This window comes from Dunckerocampus dactyliophorus, chromosome 12 (assembly GCF_027744805.1).
Source record: "Dunckerocampus dactyliophorus isolate RoL2022-P2 chromosome 12, RoL_Ddac_1.1, whole genome shotgun sequence".
Classification (NCBI taxonomy): Eukaryota; Metazoa; Chordata; class Actinopteri; order Syngnathiformes; family Syngnathidae; genus Dunckerocampus; species Dunckerocampus dactyliophorus.
The window spans coordinates 30,734,044-30,757,353 of NC_072830.1; the positions used below are offsets into that span (position 1 = coordinate 30,734,044).

The 23,310-nt window shown below is 43.5% G+C and overlaps 1 protein-coding gene across 11 annotated transcripts in view; it reads left to right on the forward strand.

Moving 5' to 3' along the window:
- Positions 1 to 23,310, forward strand: part of synrg (synergin, gamma) — a 27,702-nt gene continuing 4,392 nt past the window's right edge. For 3 of the 11 annotated variants that reach the window (XM_054793374.1, XM_054793377.1, XM_054793372.1), the window contains exons 1-22: positions 1 to 43; positions 1,976 to 2,016; positions 2,832 to 2,974; positions 3,054 to 3,181; positions 3,352 to 3,457; positions 3,528 to 3,639; positions 3,891 to 4,238; positions 4,626 to 4,895; positions 5,858 to 5,938; positions 6,262 to 6,458; positions 6,905 to 7,156; positions 7,225 to 7,367; positions 7,959 to 8,074; positions 8,182 to 8,244; positions 8,668 to 9,627; positions 15,306 to 15,848; positions 17,678 to 17,841; positions 18,145 to 18,198; positions 18,281 to 18,377; positions 18,435 to 18,583; positions 20,999 to 21,109; positions 22,620 to 22,652. In XM_054793374.1, coding sequence (XP_054649349.1) covers positions 9 to 43; positions 1,976 to 2,016; positions 2,832 to 2,974; positions 3,054 to 3,181; positions 3,352 to 3,457; positions 3,528 to 3,639; positions 3,891 to 4,238; positions 4,626 to 4,895; positions 5,858 to 5,938; positions 6,262 to 6,458; positions 6,905 to 7,156; positions 7,225 to 7,367; positions 7,959 to 8,074; positions 8,182 to 8,244; positions 8,668 to 9,627; positions 15,306 to 15,848; positions 17,678 to 17,841; positions 18,145 to 18,198; positions 18,281 to 18,377; positions 18,435 to 18,583; positions 20,999 to 21,109; positions 22,620 to 22,652 — 4,146 coding nt within the window. In that variant the 5' untranslated portion in view covers positions 1 to 8. Of the gene's footprint in view, positions 44 to 1,975; positions 2,017 to 2,831; positions 2,975 to 3,053; positions 3,182 to 3,351; positions 3,458 to 3,527; positions 3,640 to 3,890; positions 4,239 to 4,625; positions 4,896 to 5,857; positions 5,939 to 6,261; positions 6,459 to 6,904; positions 7,157 to 7,224; positions 7,368 to 7,958; positions 8,075 to 8,181; positions 8,245 to 8,667; positions 9,628 to 15,305; positions 15,849 to 17,677; positions 17,842 to 18,144; positions 18,199 to 18,280; positions 18,378 to 18,434; positions 18,584 to 20,998; positions 21,110 to 21,181; positions 21,221 to 22,619; positions 22,653 to 23,310 lie in introns of all 11 variants that reach the window. The other 8 variants (XM_054793373.1, XM_054793375.1, XM_054793376.1 and 5 more) reach the window with 7 other exon arrangements.

Consider the following 23,310-nt stretch of genomic DNA (forward strand, 5'->3'; position numbering starts at 1 on the left):
TTATCAAGATGGCGCTGCGGCCGGGATCAGCTGGAGGCGGCAGGTACTCAGTCCCTTTACAATCCGCCTTCACTCCGCATTGTCCCCTACTTTGGCCACATGGCCACCACCTACGGCCTCTTTTCTGACAATTGAGCAGGTTTTAAAAGACACTCGCTTCATTTGTAAGCCGAGAGGGCGGGTGATGAGATGGCTGTTTGCCATAGCTAACGTTAGCTTGCTAGCTAGTTCCTGTCAGAGGATAATGGATACACATTTACCCGTCATGTCTTTTTTCAACACGTAAATCCAGATGCCTAGCTCTTATGTGTGCATATAAACTGCTACTGTATTGTTAATTATAAGGCCATACATACAGTAGAGGATTTGCATCATTGTCAACATATATTGTAATCTTGATATTTAGCATTATTTCACCATTAAGCTTATGCAGCGTACTTTAGGCTTCCATTAAGTTTTTATGCTTGTGTTTTGTGCTCTTGTTATTCATCGCCTGTTTGTAAAATGAATCGTTATTTATTTACACACATAAGCCCTGTTTGACCCTTAACCTCTGCCTCAGCAGCAAGCAAGAGGTTGTTTATATGTTTAGGGACCGTGCAGACATCTGTAATGGAATTATTTGTTCGTGTTCTGAGCCTGAGCGCGGTAAATAATGAATGGACATAATACTAGCTGACACTGATAGCTCAGGTGAAACCCAAACCCAGGTGGAAAAAAAATACGGAGATGTTTATGTGATATTTAGAATCTGCAGTCCTCTCGGTGTGTTGATGGCGCTCTCTGCCCAGAAAGATGAGGATATTTGAATGATTCGTGATAGTTAAAGCCTCCTCTGCGATGCTGGCCAGTAGCACGATTACAGACCTGTTTACAACGTACACATCTGCCATTGCTGCTGATCTCTGTCAATGTTAATCTGCTCATCTGTAACCTCTTAGTAGGTGCTATAGTGGGCGAAAGCGGGGCCCTAGTTCCTCCTGATTTATTATTCCAAGTGGTCTGTCAAGCATTGTCACTGAAGATGTTTTAGATTTACCGAGATGACATTTACGTAGTTTTTTCATTCAAAAAAAGTCACAGTCAAAGTACAGTGGTCCCTCGCTGTATAGCGTTTTTTTCTTTTTTAATTAACAAATTGGCTATGGTCTATTATTAGTCAATAAATATTGAAAGACAAGTCCTATTATTCTGGTTGCTGGTCAGTAATGTTACACTGATGAGACGTTACCTTAGATTACATTACCTTAAAGAAGGGAGTGTTCTCCAATTCTGTGTGGAAGTGGTAAGTTTTTGGCTTCTTACTTTGTCCTTCTTCCCCACTAGGTTTGAAACCCTTTACATTTAGAACAAATAAATTGGAGGCTAACAAGCTAGCTCGATAGCTTGCTATGAGCGGCGGCCGTCCCCTATGTCCCTGCAATGATCCCGTAGCCTATGCATTAGTGTTGCGCAATGTCGTGTAAACAAAGAATAATAGAAGTGTAAAAGTGCCTGCACGGGCTGTACAGGGCTCTAATAATGGTAAAAATCATATTTAGAAAGTCATAAACAGGTATTTAAATGGAAAGTTAAACAAGCTAGTTTTTATAGTACTAAACAAAAAGTGCATCTTGGAGTTGATTGATTTTTGCATTTGTGCTCAGAGATGAAAAAATACAAATATATCTATTAAATATATTTAATATCTGACCTTGCACTGTGCAAAATATGTTGATGCGCAGAGAAAAGCCTACAAGGAAGTGGCCTTGAATCTGCATTCTACTCAACGGCCAGCAGGGGGAAACTCTAGTGTTTGCAAATGTCCAAATACATTTTATGTAAATTATGTCAGCATAATTGAAGTGATTAAACAGCCATTTCTCATGTAGTAAGGAAGTAAGGCTATTAAGTGGTCTTGTCTGAACCTTTTCTTCTCCACATGATGCTGTTCCTTAAAAGTTACCTTTGTAACCGTGTTTCCTTCCTGTTGCAGTTTCATGTATCCTGTCGGAGGAGGCTTGGGACTGCCACAAGGTGAGTCACGATGCTGTCAGTGAATAGCCTTTGACAGAAGTTAGAGAAGTGACTGGGAATGGTTTGTGATTTTTTTTTTTTTTTTGTAACGGAATGCTCCATACTTCATGCAGCTGCACTCTTACTCCAAACTTCAGCTTTACAGATGCCATGTCTGCCCTCAGCTAGTGTATGTTTTGGTAATGACGTTTACCAGGACACACAATTAATGGCTGTATTTGTTTTTAATACCGGGAAAAGGGTGCATTTGTTTGAGGTGTTTAGTAGATGACGCATAGGAATGGTGTCTATTATTGCAGAGGTCAAGGTGTTCGCATTTAGTGTTGTTGGTGTCCTTGCATTCTCCTTTTTAGCAACGCCAGTCAAGTTAGTACAAAGTTAGCAAGCAAAACTAGTGATTTTTAAAAGTTGGGCTTAGCCGTACCACAGAGAATCACATGGCAGCGCCAGCTGTCGTCTTTGTCGGCGTCTGTGCTGACAAACATGCAGAGTTCCATTTTTCTCTCCTTTTTTTTTTTTCCTTTTTTTCCCCTGCAAGCTGTCAAACTAGTCGGCAGGAAAAAAAAGAAATAAACAGATTGGCTTGTTGCTGAGTTCATGTCTCTCTCCCAGCTGCTCTGGAAATTGATTTGCACTACCGAATAATGGTCAGACTTCTTGTTTTTTTTGTTTTTGTTTTGTTTTGTTTTTATCAATTCAAGTCATTTCCTCTCAGCGTGCTTCAAATTGGAAACACTGCCATCCTGCAAATATTCATGAAAATGACAATTTTGTCCACGGTTTTTCACAGCGGCGGTTATTTTTTTTCACTGCAGGCATGGTGCCCATGCAGCAGCAGCAGCAACAACAGCAGCAGCAGCAGGCTTTCCCAATGGTGCAGGTCATGCAGCCAAATATGCAAAGCATGATGGGAATGAACTACGGCGGTCAAATGCCTCCAGGAGCCATGCCCATGCAGGTGTGCCTTTGTGCCTAGTCCACTGTTGCTGAAAAGCTGCTGAAAAGAAACACATTTATCCTGCGATTTTATCTAACAGGGCGGGATGGCAATTGGGATGCAAACCCCCGGGATGCCATTTTTGGGCCAACCCCAGTTTATGGGTATGAGACCTGCTGGACCCCAGTACACTACAGACATGCAGAAACAAATGGCAGAGGAGCACCAGTAAGATATATATCTACCCTCACGACATGTTAAAAAGTAATGAAAGACTGATTTAATATCAGCTTTTTTGTGCTTTCCACTCTTTTGAACATGAATACGTCCTTCAGCTATTTATAGAGTTATTGTTCTCCATGGTGTCTATGTTAAGAGTTACACTTTATTGCTTTCAGGAAGCGTCTAGAGCAGCAGCAGAAGATGTTGGAGGAGGACAGGAAAAGGCGACAGTTTGAGGAGCAGAAACAGAAGCTGAGGCTGCTCAGTAGCGTCAAACCCAAGGTGAATGTCTCCACAGCTTCCTTCTCTTGACGTTGTTTTCCTACCGTCACTTATTTTCTTTCGTACTCAGACAGGGGAGAAGAGTCGGGATGACGCCTTGGAGGCTATAAAGGGGAACCTGGATGGTTTCAGCAGAGACGCCAAGATGCACCCCACACCGTCGTCACAGAGCAAGAAGCCAGGTAGCGAACGCATGCTACTAGAGTGCCCCTTCTGGGAGAAATAACTGGATTGGCGGCACAGATGTTTTTGTTTTAAATGGCATTAGCTTTCCATGTTTTAAATAGCATTTTGTTTGAAGATATGAAAATGCAGCCTGCTGGGTTTTTGCCATTGTTTGCACATCTGCAGCTCTTTTATCGTTTCCCAGAGTTAGTGCTTCACTGTAGAATATGTGTCGTATTCCATCATCATTATTTCTTCATTCTTGCAGACTCATCATCATCGTCATCATCTCACTCGTCTGTCACCACTACCTCCCTTCCCCCATCTCTCTCAGAGGCCAGTGATGAATTTAGTGACTTTCAGGGGCCTGTAGACACCCCAGGATCTTTTCCCACTTCTTCCTCCTCCTCTACCATCCATGGTCACCTCCCTCCGGCCTCCTCGTCTTCCTCCCACATGACAGGTTTCTCCAGAGAGGATGAGGAGTTTAGTGACTTTGTTCAGGTTCCGCTAAATTCCGCTTGCTCCCAACCTTCCGCCCTCGCTTCCTCTATGTCCCTTCCCACTGCCACGCAGCCCTCTGCTGTCAACACCAGCTCCCAATCTGCGTTTCAAGGTAAATGTTTTTCTGCTCACCTTCTTTTCTTGATTGTCTCCAGTTCACGTGGACCACATCTATTCTCTATTTTTGATGCAGCATGTATCGCTTCAGGCAGCCAGTGCAGCAGATGGCCTAAACATTTGTAATGAAGAGCGAGCCACAATGAAGCTTAAACACATTGTGGTGGATAAGACCAGTTAAACCATTTTGTAGGCCTGCCACCATTAAATCCCAATCTGTTTTGTTGGCTTCCCCCGATGCAGTTTGAATTGGACAATCCAGAAGAGAAAAATGTGGCAAATTGTTATGACCACACATGTAAACCAGCAAGGCAGCTAGTAATGGTCGATTTTAACGAAAGAGGCAAGCTGGATGATGAAAATGCTCGTTCACCCCTTTTAGGCCCGTCCTTGGAAGAAAAGCTTTTCTCCTCGTGCAACCTCACGGCTCATAAGACGGCCCAGATGAACTTTAAATCCAAGCAGAGTTTGACTAAAATGAGCCCCAGAGCTAAAATTTCAGCCCAGTTTCAAGCCAGCAGTAAAGCAAGGAATTGGGCTACAGCCACTGGGGACTTTGGTTCCATCTTCATTGCAGACAGGCTACCTGAAGCCCCCGTGTTGGCACCTGGCGTGGCCCCGTCTGCCAGCGAACCCCACACTCAAAGCAGTGGTGAGAGAAGCACCTGGTTTATTACAGACTTGTACAGCTCATTCTTCCTGCCGGGCCAGTCGCTGCTTTTTGCTGTGAGTTAATGTGTTCACTCTTTTTAACGACGACATAATCATTTTGCGCCACCACTTGCCGCACCACGCTTCTTCCATTGGGCCATAATTGTTTTTCTAGCAAGTCAATGAAGCCGGCTGACATTTTCTCCACTAAGTGTGATTATTGTTTCGGTACTTTATCTGATTTCACACCTCTTTTGCTCTCTGCTGCACTTCTTTCAAGTTTTTTTGTTTATAATGTGTTGGGCTCTTGGGAAAGTATCTGCTTATTCATTAAGCTTCCTTGTAGTGCAATACTGTTAAGGTGCATGTTGCCTGCTTTGGGTCTAACATGGGTGCACATCGACTTGTGCAACAAACCCAAAAGCTTTGCATGCTGCCTGCTGCTCCCTTTTTATTGTTGGTATTTTTCACCTTTGGTGTCATCAAAAGCAAGGGCAAATACTGAGATGAGGAGATGATGGTAATGCAGGATTACACTATTGAAGTTGTGTGCAATGGGTGTTGTATGCAAAGCAGCTTTCCTGCTAAATTTCTGGATGTGTGTGTTTACATAAATTATTAACTAGGTCAGTGTCAGCTATTTTTTGTCAACCGCAATCTTCTTTTGCAAATGGCTCACAGGCTGATTTATGCGTGTTGCGGTATGACATTTATTTGTGAGTCAGTGTAAGAGAGTGTTACATCTGCACTGGGCCGGCCAGATATGATTTTTTTTTTTTACGCAGTTGGATACCAGAAGGGCACAGCTGCCAAGAGGCTTGGCTGCTCATGTTCCTCTGCAAGGCTTTTACTACAACAAATGACTCTGTGTGTGTGTGTGTGTGTGTGTGTGTGTGTGTGTGTGTGTGTGTGTGTGTGTGTGTGTGTGTGTGTGTGCGTGTGTGTCTGACTTGATTTTGACAGCGGGTGTTGGTGTTTATCCACAACAAGAGCACATCCAGTCCATGCTGCCATCTTGGCTTTACAATGACAGTCTCATCCCAGGTAATCCCCGCATATAATTACACTGTAAAGATTATAAGCTTAACTTTGTATATTATTTTGTTTCAGCTGTATGGTAGCTGTTTGTGGGTATTCTGGGGAGCGGGTCACAAACATATCCACTTGAAAAACAATTTGCAGCATGAAGGAGCGTGCCAAAACGACAGATGGCACTACAATATACGAGCTTACATTTTGAAAAATGCACAGTAACAACAATAGCTTATTGAATAAATTACAAAAATATTTTAAAAAAACTACACCTACGGACATAGCCTGTTCCTCCATTATAAATAAATGATTGTCTCTTGTTTTCCTTCACTCAGAAATGTTCAAGAAGGTTCTAGAGTTCACCATGACACCGGCAGGGATCGACACCGCCAAGCTCTACCCTCTCCTCATGTCGTCAGGTCTTCCCAGGGAAGCCTTGGGGCAAATCTGGGCGTCTGCCAACCGCACGACACCTGGCATGCTGACCAAGGAGGAGCTCTACACCGTGCTCGCATTAATTGCTGTGGCACAGGTAAAAAAAAAAAAAAAAAGATGAGTGATGAGACAAAAATCAACCACTTTATCCCTCATGGTGCTTCTTGGCTTGAAAGACCCACTCGCTCACTGAAATTTGAAAGGCTTAGCAGGAGACAAATGAAGAGGTAGTGCAGGTGAATCAGCATAGGACTTGTGGAGCATTAAAATGGGAATTTATGTCTGGTGTTTATAAAATGTGCTATATAAATAAAGTGGATTGGATTGGATTGGATTGGTGTTTGGCAGCTGGCTAGTTATCATCCTCATCCTGGGCTTGTCATCAGAGCCCCTCAGAGGATCTGCGAGCAGTTCACGAAACACCAGATGTTATTGCTCTCATTCCTGCTGTTATTGCACCTAATCTTAAATCCTAAAACACAACAAGGTGGAGTCTCATGACATCCAGTGCAAGTCCTTAAAAACAACATCAAATGTTTTCAGAGCGGCCTGCCTGCGATGAATGTGGAAATCCTCAGTCAGTTCCCATCTCCACCAATGCCCAATCTCCCAGCCCTCTCTATGGCAGTGGCCCCCGTCATGCCTCAGCACCAGCAGCCCATGATGACCCATCCGCCAGTCTCCATGGCCATGTCCATACCGGCCCCGACCGTGATGGCCATGACACCGGCGGCTCCTGCACCTGCTACAGCACCCGCCAACACCAACTTTATTGCCAGTTTCCCACCTGCTCAGGTAAAATTGTTCAGATGTACTCTATTTCACGTGATTGAACCTCCTCCCTAACACGCTGATGCCTGTAGGGGACCAAAGTTGACGACGACGACGACTTCCAGGACTTCCAGGAGGCCCCAAAGGCTGGCGTGGGAGACCAGGCATTCACCGACTTCCAGGGAGAGTCCAGTGCAAGTTTCCCCATCAGCATGGCATCGCAGCATCAAAACAGGTAACGTTTACGCTTAAACAATTCTTATATTCAGTAACAGTGATTACATGAAGCACTTCATATTGTGCCTAATTTGGTACCTTGTGGAAACACTGCTTCTTTCTACCTAACAGAAACCTTCTCAGAATAACAATGAGTTTGGGGTCACCTCCTAATGAATTAATTTCGGTGGACAGTCGATAAGCTCATTTCCCTGTATTACTTCACAAGCCCAAACGGAAAGGCAATTATTCGTCAAGAGACAAAGGATGAGGCAGAACAAAATTATCTGAGTGGCATTATGTTTCATATTTCCTCCCTTTAAGGATAGTGAGACTTGTTTTGTAGCAACGAAAACCAAGACACAGAGATTACAGCTTTATTAAACAGAACCTCTGTTTAAATCTCATGTTTGCAGATATAATGAGAAGAATAAATGAGCTTTTTGACGGCACTTACTTGTGTATGTAAACCACATTTGCTTGTAGGTCAGCTTATTTTTATGAAAGGCAGATGCTGACAGACTCATTTTAAACCTGCTGAAATAATAGTAGCCTGCCCACTGATGCTTATAATGGTGTGGTCTATGACGACTGCCTAACGTCCCCGCAGTGCACCTTCCATGTTGACTCCACTATCTGGAACCACCTCTGCCTCCTCTGACAAGTACGCCGTCTTCAAACAGCTGTCTGTGGACCAGCCGACAGAAGCCACAGCGCCTACCTCAGGTACACGCTCGAGCTTTGTGTGCCCACTGCAGTGAATTTAAAAATATACCAAAGTACAAAGTGATGCATTTTTCCCCCCCTTCACGCTGTACACGCTTTCTATCCAGATGGCGGAGACAAATACAGCGTGTTTAGACAGCTAGAGCCACCTGCTGACAAGAAGCCACTAGGTAAGACATTTCTGACTGCAATATATCCGCATTCACAAAGGATGAATCACTCTCTTGTGTTATTAATCCACTTGGGCTGTAATTCCTTCATTAATGTTGATAGCAGTTGTTTTGCCGTCCCTGTTTCATTAGAACAGTTTGCAATGGGGACCAATCTTACAACTCCAGTAAGTCGTGCTCTGCGGTGACCTTTCCTTATCAGGCCCTGCACGCCGTATCAGTGTTGCTCTATCTTCCATTTTTCACCGTCTCTGTGTGCCAAGTCCTCACATATGACTTTGATTTTAATATTCCCAATGAGCGGTGCAGTGTGTGTAATTTACTACGTTTTCTCTTTTTAGGGGTGTGAATTGATCACAGAATGTCTATAGCCCCCAGTGTTTATCTGCTATAAATGCGTCTTGTGTTCTCTTTGGTTTGCAGGTGAAGGATTTGCAGATTTCAAGTCTGTCAGGACTGATGACGGCTTCACGGACTTTAAAACCGCCGACAGCGTCTCCCCACTAGACCCTTCAGAACCAGCCAAGATCTTCCAGCCTTGCTTCCCTTCTGCTTTCCCCAACTCTCTATCGCTGCAACAACACCCGCAACAGCCGTCAGCCGTTTCTCTTTCTCAAGCCAAAAACTCTCTCAACATGGCCGACCTGGACCTTTTCTCCTCAGTCACCTCCTGTGTCCAGCCAGTGACTGACACACAGACAAGCGCCTTCCCCTCTGTGACGGTACCCCCCTCTCTGGTGCTCCTCCCAGGCGGAGCCAAGCCCCCTGGGGGAGGAACTGACGAATTTGGTGACTTTGCCCTCTTTGGCTCCTCCTGTGATGCCACTCAAGCTACAGCAGCAGCAGGGGGAGCGGCGGCTGCGCCACAGGACGACTTTGCTGACTTCATGGCATTTGGGAGCTCTGGAGGCGAGCCCAAAGGTGAGAGCAGTGCAGGGGTCCAAGGTGAGAACCCGTCCCAGCAGCAGTCTCAGCAGCGCTCAGACAAGTATGACGTGTTCAAACAGCTGTCTCTTGACGGCGGCCTGGCCTACGATGACACAAAGGAGACCGGCGGTGGCTCCTTCTCATCCCTCAAAAGCGACACTGACGACTTTGCCGACTTCCAGTCCTCAAAGTTCTGCACGGCGCTCGGCGCCTCGGAAAAGACCCTGGTGGACAAAGTGGCCGCTTTTAAACAGGGCAAGGAGGACTGCGTGTCTGTCAAGTCCCTCGACCTCCCATCCATCGGGGGGAGCAGCATGGGAAAGGACGATTCTGAGGACGCGCTTTCAGTACAACTGGACATGAAGCTCACCGACATGGGCGGAGACTTGAAGCACGTGATGTCGGACAGCTCGCTGGATTTGCCGGGTCTGTCGTCCCACCAGCCCCCTGCTACAGGTGAGGAACTAGTGCGCTTGCTCTGGTGAGGCCCCTTGCATTCCCACAGACACACATACACGCACACGCAGTGATTCCATGGCCAGCTGCGGCCCCTCCTTCTCTGTGCCTCTGTCAGACAAGGAGGTCAAAGGGCAAGTAAGGAGTTCTCAGCTGAATATGTTTAAATATGTTTAAACATTCGAGAGAGACATCACAATATAATAACATATCAGATTGTGTGTTTGGCTTCATTCTCCATTTCAAGTTGTAACATTCATTCCCCCCCCAAAATCATCGGCTTTCCATATTATCCCCTCCGCACTTGTCGTGGTGACATAAGTGTCTACTTACCTAAAGTGTTGTGGTGGGCAGATTAGTTGATGTGGTTGCAGTCGTATTTCATAGACAAGGCCCCCAGATGGTGTCTGCGTGCCCCTGCTAAGCTCTGTGGTTGTGGCTGCTTCCCTGCTTATTCACAGGTTTGACTGAATGTGTGTGTGTGTGTGTTGTTGTTGTTGGTTTGTGCAGCTAGGCAAGGTGAAAGGTTTGTCTATATGCAGCCAACATGAGCAAATCCCCATTTACTGTGATCAGGACACGGCTGCGTAGATGTTTGCACTGTGCACACAACAGATGAGAGCCGCTTCATTTGTAGAGAATTTGCATGGGATTATTTACCATCCAGTCACAAAAACATCTAATGATGACCTGCTGCAGTCATGTCTTATTCATCCAGCATGTCACCTTCCACAACACAGTCCTTCATACATTTATCAAGATGTATTTTTTCCATTTGTTGACAATGGTTGCGTCTGCCGCTCCCTGCCTAATGTTACATACAGCAGTCCAATATCAGAAATGTACACCTCCTCATTGCCTTATGAATGAACTGAACAGGCTCCTGTGTACTTCGAAAAGCTGCAGCACAACATTTAAGACACAAAAGAAGTAATTCAACATTGAAGCGTTTTAAAAGAGCTCTTGTGATTCTGTATGGCTCCTCTAGTTTTACGCGCTCCAGTATTTTTTATTTATTTATTTTTTAATTACTGGACAGCCGTAGACCATCTTGTGTTCCTAATGTGTAGCAGGCCGAGCCGCCTCATGCTTTGCACAGTGTTTCTAACAATGCACGCACTTGACGTAATCTTAAAGAGACAGTATTCCTTTTGTGAGGTCGCTTTTGGAGTATGGTGCACAGAAGGAAACTGTTGTCATCTTTACCTGCGGCCGCATGAAATTGTCACGTCTGGTTCTATGGTGTGCTTCCTCCGTCAGTATTGCCCTGCTTTTTTACTGCCTTTTCAATTTGTGAAATTGACAAGTACACAGGACACAACGCCAGTTTATGCAGAACAGGACGGAAATGTATTTGCACAGTTTTAGAATGGTATTTTTACTACAGGAAAATAAGCCGCTATTTTGGCACAAGGAGAACTTGATTTGTCTTCTCAGTGTAAATTCAACATTGCCTATTCTACTACTTAGTGATTAGTCCTACTACAAATTTGTTTGAGAAATGATGTTCTGTTATTGAGCGTCTATTCTTACAAGCCGTCGCCACAACAAAAGAAAAAGGATACTGTCTCTTTAATAATAACTATTATTGCATCTGTGATTGGGATGTGCGCTGTAAGAACCTCTTTGCTTCCTCTAACCCTTTGATTGCTTGATCCAGATCACTTTGCACATTTGCAGGCAGAATAAAGTGTTTCTTATCCAAATGAATAGTAGATGATCAAGGTAAAAGTATTCTATCCTTATGTATTTTTGGGGCCATTCTCTGCCAGATTTGTCTGTCAAGTCCTCAAAGGGTCCCCCCCCCCCCGAGCTTTATCTTATCCAAAACAAACTGTGGCTTTGACAAGCTAATAGTTAAATGAATCTCCTCGAATGACTTTTTTTTTTTAAGTCTGTGAATGTGCCTTGTGCTTCTCTCTATCCTCGGGTTTTCTTGGTTTCACCTATTTATCTCTTTTTCTGCCCTCCTGACTCTGCATGCTCTTGTATCATAACAAAACTGAACTCTATAGTTTTACACGTGTTAGTTTGCAAGAAAAACAAACCTCTTGTAACTATAGACCTCTTTCACAGTAGTTTGTGACTTTTTCTTCTCTTTTTTTTTCTCTCTCTCATGTTGTCGTAATAAACATTCCTGTTGGTATCTCTGAAATGGCTACCGTCTTATTTTTCTTCTTTTTCCCTTGCTTAAGATGCTTCAAATTGATCTCATTATTGCACACAGCACTCGATCCTTGTCAATTTCACAAATTGCTTTTTGTGTCCTCCAAGGGTTTGCATTGCACACCATAAAAGTGTTAAATGATGCTTGTTTGTGTGACTGTGTGAGTGTTAGCAGACCTGAATATTTAGGAAAAAAAACACACATTTTGTTTGAATATGTGTGTGTGTGTGTGTGTGTGTGTGTGTAATGTTATATATATATATATATATATATATATATGACAAATGTAGCTTAGCATTTACTCAACTGCAGAGAGTAACAGGCATTTTTTAGGGGTAAGGAGTTTATTAGAGAGTGGGCCAAAATTCAGTATCATGTTTAAATTGTCAAAATTTCAATATAGTAAACTGTTGGTTTGCACTCTAATCGGCAAATGAACTGCAACAAATTCCTGAACCTTTAATTAGATTGGTTTCTGAGTACAGTGCTACCTCTGTTTTTGTGATTTCATTTCACAATTTGTTTCAAAAGGTTTGACGTAAACCGAAGCGTACAAAGACCGATGCATTTTTTTTTCCATATGAAATAATGTCAAGTCCAGTTAATCCGTTTGAGACACCCAAAAATATTAGTAAATCTAGTGCTGTTCTGATAAAACTATTTTACTTCTGATACACTACTGATATTGCTGCCTTTAATATCAGTCTGTCTGATATCAGCACGATGCATTTATGACCTATTTTATAGTGTGAAATGTTAGAAAAGGCTTGATCGGCTGCTGTTACTCAGAACAATAGTCAGCAACAGTTGGCATGAGAAAACTTGACCTATGTACATCTTTCTGCGTCTGGAGTATAGATTGAATCAATGATGTAGTGGCAGCTGGGCATAATACAGCGAGGTTCAAGGTGCTCAAAGGAGAGTTTAGACCCAACATTTCTCACCATCAGCACGGGCCGGCTCTTTTCAGTTATGGTGAATGACTTTTTGCCATCCCGTGGGAGGTTTCCAGTGCAATGTTGCGTCAAACATGCGATGACGTTGATTGTACACTAAGTCCCCAACTAACGAACACAATGGTTCCAGACGACCGTTCTTAAGTCGAATCGTTCTTAAGTAGGGGAAAAGGTAATATTACCAATGATATAGGTACTACATGTACATGTATACATACATGCATGTACAGCTAAAATTTAGCTTTTCTTCAGTCTCCTCCCACTGGTCTTAATCGCCTGTTGGTCCCATTAGCATTGTCACAGGGCCCTCTACTGGTCAAGCATGTGAAATATGGACTTAAATATAAATAATTATGGGCTTATGAGGCAAAACACATGAAAAAATAGACCAGTCGGCTTGTGTTCGTATCTATGAGTGTTTGCACGTCGGATGTTCGTTAGTAGGGGACTTAGTGTATTTAACTTCACGGTTCTGTGCCACCACGAGGAACTTGTGCATGACAGGTTTTGCACTCAGCTGCAGCATTTTTTTTTTTTACTTTTAACAAAAAATACAGCCACATGGGGGACTTCACTCCTACTCCCTGCTAAACATGTTAGCACACACTGTTGTTATGATCACGTGGGCTCTATCAAGCTCGATCTGGCTGCTTCTGGACGGGCGCACTGGAGCGGAGGCTGGAATCGGCTGCCCTTGATTGGAATGCCAATATCGGAGCTTTTCGATGCAGGCCAAGAAATACAACATAATCCGGTACTCGGCCCAATATCCGATATCAATATTGGACCTGGACACCCCTAATAAAAGTTATATTTAACCATCCATCCATTTTCTATGCCGCTTATCCCTCACTAGGGTCAGGGGTATGCTGGAGGCTATCCCATCTAACTTCGGGCGAGAGGCGGGGTATACCCTGCACTGGTCGCCAGCCAATTGCAGAAGTTATATTTATGCAGAGCAATTATAAATGGTGGATGGATGGAACTTATTGTTCATGTGGACATCCCGTACGTCCTGGCAAGATTGAATCCTATAGTGTTTTTCACCTTTATGAAATTGCTGTCAACTTTCTTTGGCCCCATGGCAGATTGTTGTGGCACCCAATAAAAACTACATGAACAGTGAGTCAGTAACGTGTAGGCTGCTTCGTTTGGGCCTTTGACTTTGCCGAACAATACAGTACAAGGCAAACGCATAATACTGTACAAAAATCAACACAGTGTACGGACACGGAGGCAGAGTTTTGGCCAAAGTTTTTGACAAAAACTGAATCATACGAAAATTGAGGTTTGACTGTAGTCTGAATTGTCCTCTTGAAATCAAATCTAGTTTATTGAAATTCATGAGTACATTTTCGATTCATATATATCAGGGTTTCCACTAGGATATTTTTGAAGCTGTGGTGGTGGGCTGCATGCGTTGGTGGACTGCCGCCGCGGTGTCGTGCCGGTGCTGCTTCTGCAATTTAAAAAAAGAAAAAAAAGACAAATAGCAATGTCCAGGGTGTACCCCGCCTGTCACCCGAAGTCAGCTGGGATAGGCTCCAGCATGCCCCCGCGACCCTAATGAGGAGAAGTGGAATAGAAAATGGATGGATGGACTTATTTTATTTATTTATTTAACTTTTCTCAACAACTAGCAGAACATGAAGCGAGAACATTGCAAAACTCTTCATTTAATGGCAAAGTCGCTGAGAGCGCTGCCAACATTCAAATTGCCCTTTATTTACAAAGCACATCTCCACTCAGTGTGCTCACTTGTCATTAAATACCAGTGTCATGTTTGAATAGAACACTTGTGAAGCAAATATTCTTTGGTGAACTACTCAACATCAGCTGGTGAGCTACAGCTAGCTCACCAGCTACTTGTTGGAGACCCCTGTTATAGCTTCACTGTCTAAAGCTGTACAGTACACACTTTGTGTTTCTGTTGCACCACTTGGACACACAACTAGTGTTTTGAAGACAAGCAAAAGGCAACACAAGAAGTGTCGCGTATCTGCTCACTGGTCCAATGCCAGCAAGGCAGACAGGCAATTACGGTGCATGCTTATCAAAATAAAGCGCAGTGAAACATTTTTATGGTATTTTCAATTGTTTATATTATTACTTAAAATTGTTTTCAAGTTTAAAAAAAAAACAACAACAATTTTTAAGGTGTGGCGACTTTTATTTTGTAGTGCCGCACCGCCACTATCAATTACATGCAGCGGAAACCCTGTATATTCTATGTAGAATTATGCTATTACTCTATATTTATATCAATGTGATACGTATGTGTGGTAATTTACCATGTTTTCATGTTTTTTACTTCCACCCTTAGAGTTAGAATTAGAAAGCGAGATTCACCATTGTATTTATCCTGTGTATCAGTCAGATGTAAGTTACAGTATGTCCAATGTCTCGAGCCTTAACAGAGAATATCGATCACCTGAGCCGAAGACGGACAACCATTTGATAGGAATGTCTCTTTAAGGCCCATCCATCTCCAGTCTGTCATGGCAGCATCTTTGCTATTCCCAGGAACCACTGGCATGTCTGTCTTGTCATTACAGAAGGAGACGACATGAAATTTGAACCCTTTGGGACTTCGGTCCTCAGCAGCCTGGCCACTTACGACTGGTTGGACCGGGAGGAATGTGTCACCGTTGAGGTCCAAAAGCCTCAGGGCCTCGATGGGGAAGGCCCCCCACCTTCAGTCCTAACACAAAAACCGGAGCTGAATTTTGATAGTAACGCAAGCGTCTCAACCACCTCTCCAGCCAAGACCTCCCTCCACACAGACGACGCCTCATTTTCCGATGACAGGTTTGCCCCCTTCGCTGACTTTGGCACCAAGGACCAAAAGGGTGGCAGCGGTGATGACGAGGATGACTTTGGGGATTTTGCCAGCACACAATCAGACACGCCTCCTGCTGTTGCTGAGGCCAGTTCCGAGGCCAAACAAAGCGAACCCTCTGATGAGTTCGGAGCTTTTCAGGGAGACAAGCCAAAGTTTGGCAAGTCCGACTTCCTGAAAGCCAGCGCTCAGCCCAAAGTCAAATCCAGTGAGGAGATGATCAAGAATGAGCTGGCTACATTTGACTTGTCTGTCCAAGGTGAGTTCATCTCATGTTTCTACTAATTATTACCATAATCTTGACCAAAAGTACGGGGAAGTATGGGGGAAAGTACGTTTTTGTTCGTGTGGTGAAGGCCCTAGATGAGGAGGGGAGGCCGACAGCAGGACCCGTAGAGCGATACAGTCTTTGTCAGTCTCTCCAAAAGTCGAGTCAGAAAAGTCGCTAGATTTGTCACGAGTCGCTTTTTTTTAAGCAGGCAACACTGAATTCCTCCTGCTACGTCTTATTCTCTAGCTGACCAGGTGTGTTAAGAAGCGGAGTTACGACTCCATCTTCTTCAGTTTCATTATAATGTCTTAATGACCGAGGGCGAACAGGTAACCAAAAATATATTTTTTTTAAATTAGCGTCAAATGTATCTGTGGTGTTATAAATACATTTATGTATACTTTTATGGGAAACACTGCATGTGGTGTTCCTTCTTCGTAAAGATAAAACCTTCTCACTTTGGGACAGTACCCAGTTGCAGGTTGGTATCATAGGTCTGAGTGTCATTTGGGATGATGATTACCATGTATACTTGTTTGGATGATTTTGTTATTAAAGAGAACTCTTGTACCCAGCACCGTGTATGCCTGGGTACAACCCTTCTTAAATCCATAAAGACAGTCCCATGGTGTTTTTCCAGTTTTATTCCATTTCATGGAAGCAGTAGGAAAAGTTACCGTTACAGGATGCCACCTGGCCCCGATACAATCGTTAACCTATTTTTTTGTCTTACATGCACCATCAAGTAACTAGTGGTAATTTATTAGAGGCATCAATGATAGCGATTGTGTGCAACTGTTGTTTCTTGCAAGGTTAAATCCAAAAAGACGCCGCCATCATGTTTTTAGAGTTTTATTCTATTCAATAGTAGTAATGGGGCCAGCATTTCAAGCAGTCTGTAATGACAACAAATAAATTGTTAAAATAAAACTAAGTCCTTGATCCTTGACTGGTTGTCCTTCTTGGCCCTTCTGCCTCTCCACTCTATAAAGTGTAGTCTAAATCTTTAATGTATTTTTTGTCTTACATTGTCAGCTGGTGCTCTGAGAGGAATCAATTATTGTGATTGATTGTGGTCTGTTCATGTGTCTCAGGCTGTTAAATAAGTAAGAAATGTTGCACTAATGTAAAGAAGACGTTTCAGAATGGTACAGAAGGTTGCAGTGAAGCTGTCATGCATTAGATGGCAGTGTTGAGATCAACAAAGGCCAACATTCATGAACTGCCCTCTTACTGTTTTTTTGTTGTTTTTTTCTGGAGTGTGTGGGGGTCCAGGCTCTGGTGATGCTCCGTGAATTATTTATTCATATTTTCCACAGTGTGCTACAAGCTAATTTGCCAAAGATTTATCTCCCTGAGCTGAGGATTTAAATAGTGTGAAGATGAAGGCTTTGCACTCCCTTCTTTGCCCAGCGGAGCGTAATCTGATCAGAGCTGGGCAGTGGAGAGTGACGCATATCTCTGTGGGAGGTGATGCTGGTTTTTAGGGAGTGTTTGGGTTAGATTGCCTCAACTGGGGCACCTGCTCACGTGCCCCACCTGGAATAGCCTGGCTCATTTTTGTGTGTGCCTGTTGTGGTGGCCTGCCAGAATTTGTCCATCTGGCACTGTGAGTCCCTTTTTTAATTATTCATAGGTGCCTATTTATGCATCAGTCTGTGACATGATTATTTTCTGTTCCATATTAGGTATTTACTCATCCCTCTTTTGACTGTGAAAAAAACAAATGTATTTTAGAATGGTGATTGTGAATACACAGGTTTTTTTTATTATTACAAGCCATTAAAAGGTGCTTCCTCTCACCTTCTTACCTCCAGGGTCCCACAAACGCAGTCACAGTTTGGGCGAGAAGGAGATTGGACGTTCCCCCACATCTTTGGCTCCAGAGCAACCCTTCAGAGACCGATCTAACACCCTGAGCGAGAAGCCCACCTTACCTGTTATTCGGGACAAGTACAAAGACCTGACTGGTGAGGTGGAGGTGAGGCGATCCCACTATGACTCACCATAGTGTCAGGCAATTTAAATCGCCGGCACACAACTAACTTAATTTGTATTATTTATCTGTATTAATGTCTCTTCTGTTGTTGTTGCTTAAGTTATTGGTATTTATGTTTCTTATGTTCTTATTTTTTTTCTTGTGTTTTCTTTCTTTTCTTGGGAGAATGAACAGAATAAGAATTTCATTGCATAGTATAATTGCCTGTTTTACTATGCATATGACAATAAAACTCTTGAATCTTGAATCTTGGGTTAGACTCATTGACTCATTTTGTCGTTGCAGGAGAGCGAGCGCTACGCTTACGAGTGGCAAAGGTGTTTGGAAAGTGCTCTGGAGGTTTGTACTCTGCAGGCTACATTTAGTTAGCAGGAAATGTTAAAACAAGTAAATCTGAAGTTACCTGCTCTCTCATGTGAAGGTAATCACCAAAGCTAACAATACGCTGAATGGCATTAGCAGCTCCTCCGTCTGCACAGAGGTCATCCAGTCTGCCCAGGGCATGGAGTATCTGCTGGGTGAGTACACACACACCATCGCACCAGAAAGTACGCTGAATGTTGGTCTTGTGTCAGGTGTGGTGGAAGTGTACCGTGTGACAAGACGCGTGGAGCTGGGCATCAAGGCGACTGCGGTATGCTCGGAGAAACTGCAGCAGCTCCTGAAGGACGTCAGCCGTGTGTGGAACAACCTCACGGGCTTCATGTCGCTGGCCAAGCTCGCGGTGAGACGCTCGGTTGTAAACAGATTGACGCACGCATCATGTTTATTGCCCAGACGCACTCTGCCAATAGGCTGGCAGTGATCAGGTTCACAATGAAAAGGCTGCCAATAAGATAATGGAATGTTAGTGAATCCACTGCGGCCGCTCCATTAGGTCCAAATCAATCATCAATTGAGTCAGATGCAGTGTAGCCGCCGCCTGTTGCTGAAGTCGTGTTCAGATCGGCAGGGATGACAAGAACGAAATTGATTTATTTAACCAGGTTGTCACCAAGTGTCTGCAAACAGAAGCGATGAGACCACAGGGCTGTCTTCATCCATAGAGCCAGTGCAAGACAACTGTTTAGCTGCTGAAGACAAAGTGGACCTATTGATGAGACAAATGTATGGTGATTTGTCCTGAAAGCATTCACACAGATTAACATTAAGACTCTTTCGTTACCTTGAAAAAACATATTTCAGCATACAGAAGTTTGTTGTCTTGCTCAGGGGCACCTCTGCCATGAATGTCAGGGTCACATGCTTCTAGGCCACATTCTTAACCATCACAGGTGTCCATTGCACTGCTTGGAGATGTTCACTGGAAGTAAAAACCACATTGACCCAAATCTATCTTATTTCATTATAGCACAGTTCAGGGGTCGCCAACCCTTCGATCATGAGCTACTATTTGATCTTTGGGACTTTGCCGGTCGATCATGAGAACATTTGAAAAAAAAAAATTATTATTAAATCAGTGCCCTCATCTTCCAGAGAGCGACCAACAGGCACGCATTTTGCCCACTCAACACGCCCGTACGCCTCGCCGCCATCCTGGCAGCAACCCGTGAGCCCAGCTCGTACACCGACTCGCCCACCTGCGCTAACAAAAAGGTCGGGTCAGAGAGGGAGGGAGTGACAGAGCGCATGCAGTGAGGTGCCTGCGCACACAACAGTAATTATTGCACGTCAATAGGGCTCAAAATCTCCCTTTGCTACCTCAAAGTTGTGGCACAAATGTAACTCCATAGACGTGCACCTCCAGTCTGCATCGCTCTCCTACTACACTGAGCCAACAAGCCAAATAAGAGTTGTAGTTTGCTCATGAAGCCGTGACGTGTCCACATGTATGCATTTTGACCCTGGAATATGCGTTGCTGCTCTCAGGTACACTTTGCATTCTGCCGGTTTCAGTTTCCTTGTTCAGTCTCTGCACGTAGCATGCCCCGCACCTCCTAAAACATCCTCGAGCTGCAGCTCTGACCACTAAGGCTGTGATTGGTCAGCTGGGAGAGCATTATTCCCCACGTGTATACGACTCTTTCAGAGAGGGACGGCCCGCCTTTGCGAATGCCGCCTCCTCCGATTTCGGATCTACTGACTTGTCACGCATCGATTAGTTCCGGCTGCTACACTCCCCTTCTCTCTTAATTTACCATCGTTAGCTCATGACAGGAAGCTAGCAAACTAAATAGTCGATAAAAGATATGGTTGCTCACAGAGTTGACGTCACGTCACGTGCTCGACCCTGATGAGGAGCTGTTAAAGGTGTTGTCCAAAGTGTGGCCCATGGCTGGATTTTTATTGGCTCACGGCACATACATACACAGAAATAAAATAAGCAACAAAAAAAAAACAGCAAAAATGGGACTAGCAATTATTTTACTTTTATTTATTTATTTATTTATTTATTTATTTATTTATTTATTTATTTATTTATTTATTTTTATTAAATCAATGAATCGGATTGAAAAAAAACACAGATTTAATTTCCACCTCAGAAATAGGAGATTTGACCTGACATGACTATTCTGTTAAAATCATGTTAAATAATTTTAAAAAAACTAAATGTTTGTCAATTGGCATCCGTAAAACAATAAAAGTACACAAAAATACAATCATGATCATTTTCTTAGTCAGTTCACCTGAAGCTTGTTTCAATTAATGGAGTAATGGGTTAGGCCGTAGATGGACCAAATGAATATGAAGCAAACACCTCAAGTTACTGGTTGGGTCTGCAGCATTTCATAAAGAGGCAAAATTGCCCACCACTGTTTTCCAAAGATGTGTGAACATCTTGTTTTGGCTAAAACACAAAGATAATAGGTCATGGATGATGAAGGAAATTCAAAAATATTCACATTTGAGAGGCTGAAATCAGGATATTTCCATATTTACATAAAAAATCAATTGATTAATTGGGTAATAGATTAACCATCGATTAATTGTTGCTGCTTTAGTACTGGTACGTGCTTCTGCCTTTTAGGGCTTCGATTCCCAGCCAGGGTTGCGTCAGGATGGGCATCCGGTGTAAAAACTAAGCCAAAACCATCCATGCGTTTGACTCGCTGTGGCAACCCTCAACAAGGAAAAAGCCAAAAGTAAAAATGATTGAGTAGGTTTTGAGGAAATACGTGTGTGTCTTGTGCTTGTGCAGCCTGATGAACCTTCTCTGGATTTCACCTCGTGCATTCTGAGGCACGGCATCAAGAACGCCAAGGAGCTAGCGTGTGGGTTGTGCCTGCTCAACGTTGACTCTCGCAGCAAGGTTGGTACACACACACACACAGTTGGTGTTTTTACTCAATGCGACTCTTGTCTGACTGTGAAACATTTACAGAGCAAAGAAGAAAGCACGCTCGGACGCCTTTTTAAACGAGTATGAGACTTAAATCTTGTTTTGCTTTCTCCTTCTAGGGGGTGTAGGTGGGGGGGTCTCTTGGGTGAGCCTTGCAAGGGGGGGCTAAAGTGGCAGAATTCACCTCTCTCCAGACATTTGGTGGCTCAGTTAAGCTCCGCCTCCTAGATACTTAATCCTTTTAAATTTATCACAATAAGAGCAGAACATGGAAGCTCAGCGAGTGACATCATAAATCGAACCTCTGCTTTGCAGTGTATACACACACAGTATGACCCTTACTGCAGCAGCTTGGAGAAATCAAAAGCTTGACAAAGCTCCTTGGTAACGGTTGCTAAGTTATGATTGAACAATCAGCGGTCAGAGAGGAGCTTTCATTTCAGCACACAATCAGTGTAGGTCATTGTTGTTGCTCTTCAAGAGCTGCAAACACGAACATGAGGGAGAGCAGAATTGCCACTTTGGCTCCTCGATGGGTTGATTTTTGAAGGCCATACAAGACTTGTGTTACACCTCCATTTTCATCCATGGTGTCCTGAGAGGGTGTAGTGTGCAGGGAATGATGGTGGCGTGGGTCCTTTCAACAGCTACATGAATGGTTCAGTCCAGATGAGACGATACATACACGCTCAGTCTCTCGCCTCTCCCAAAATGAATTTAGTTTTGTCTGTGCGCCACTAGCATGAGATTAATAACCCCTCTTTTAATTGCATATTGACACACTGGTGAGAGTATGGGAGGAGGAGAGTCACCTCAGAGGATAATGAAGTGAAAGAAGTGCTTTGCATATGGCAGGCACCACTGATTGTTGCATTGTCCTTTCAGCTAAGAGGCGCTGATTTGTTTACCGCTTAAAGGTGCACAGATATTGACGTGCTCGCCAAGCCAGACGTGACAAATTGTTGACGGCGCGCTAGCTTATTAGCTTCTCCTCTTCCTCCTCCGTTCTCATTCCTCTCATTTCTGTTGCAAATGATTCTTCAAAATGTTCAAGCAAATGTCACATCATTATGTCATCAAGCTGAATTAGAGCTGAAATTGCATCTAAGGTGTCCTCAAGTGTCACCTTGGCACTTTTGGAGCTCCAGCAGCTTTCACTGGTCTGCACATCGATACCTTCCAATATGAAACCCAGGAATAGATTGAATCATTTATCTTATCACCAGGCTGTTTAGCATAATGAATCTCTCTCGGGTTCTTCACGGATTTAACACCGAGGAGATATCACTTGTGGAAGTTGAAATTGAAACTTTTGCCCCATATCACCTCCCGTGGAAAGACTTGTTGCTTGTGGTTGCTTGCTAACTGTGCAAAAGCCTGAAAGTAGCTGCAGCTTAGATGCTCTCACTACACCTGCTGCTGCTTCCGCTTCCTCTCATTGCATTGAGCTCCAACATGCTGACTCCTCTTGTGATTCCAGGCTTTGACTCCAGAAAGTGTCAGGAGGTCAAGGGTAACTATCCCACCTTTCTTCAGACTCTATCATCACATGTAGCATTGCGCAGCAATGAACTCGAATTTAGAATACTTTGCAAGCTATTTATTGTATTGGCTCACGTTCTATTTTAAAACAAATTTCAATATAGCCAGGGCTTTACCTAAACTGCAAAGAGAAACAGGCGTTAATTGGAAGCTTGTGATAATTGGCTGTTTTCGTAATTTTGTATGTAACAACGGTTGACTTTTAACTTTAATAATGTAAAAATAAAAATTCAAGTGCATGAGAAAGTGGAAAGGAAAACACAGCAAACACAGCAGCAATAGAACCAATGTTGTAATGGCGGTAGAGCTGCAACAATTAATCAATAAATCCATGATTCATTGATTATCCAATTAATCGCCAACCATTTTGGTTTTCAGTTCATTGTTTTTTTTTATTAAAAATGTAAATGTTCTGTGATTTCGGTCTCTGAAACGTGAATGTGTTTTACTTTCCTCAGTCATCCATGACATGAAAGCAGACCTGTTATCTTTGCATTTTAGGGAAAAACAAGATATTCACACATGTCAGCTTTGACTTTTCAAAACCAGCATTTTTACCTCTTTTCTGACGCAAACCACAAACTGTTGGCATTTGCTTCATATTGATTTGGTCCGTTTTTGTTTCGATT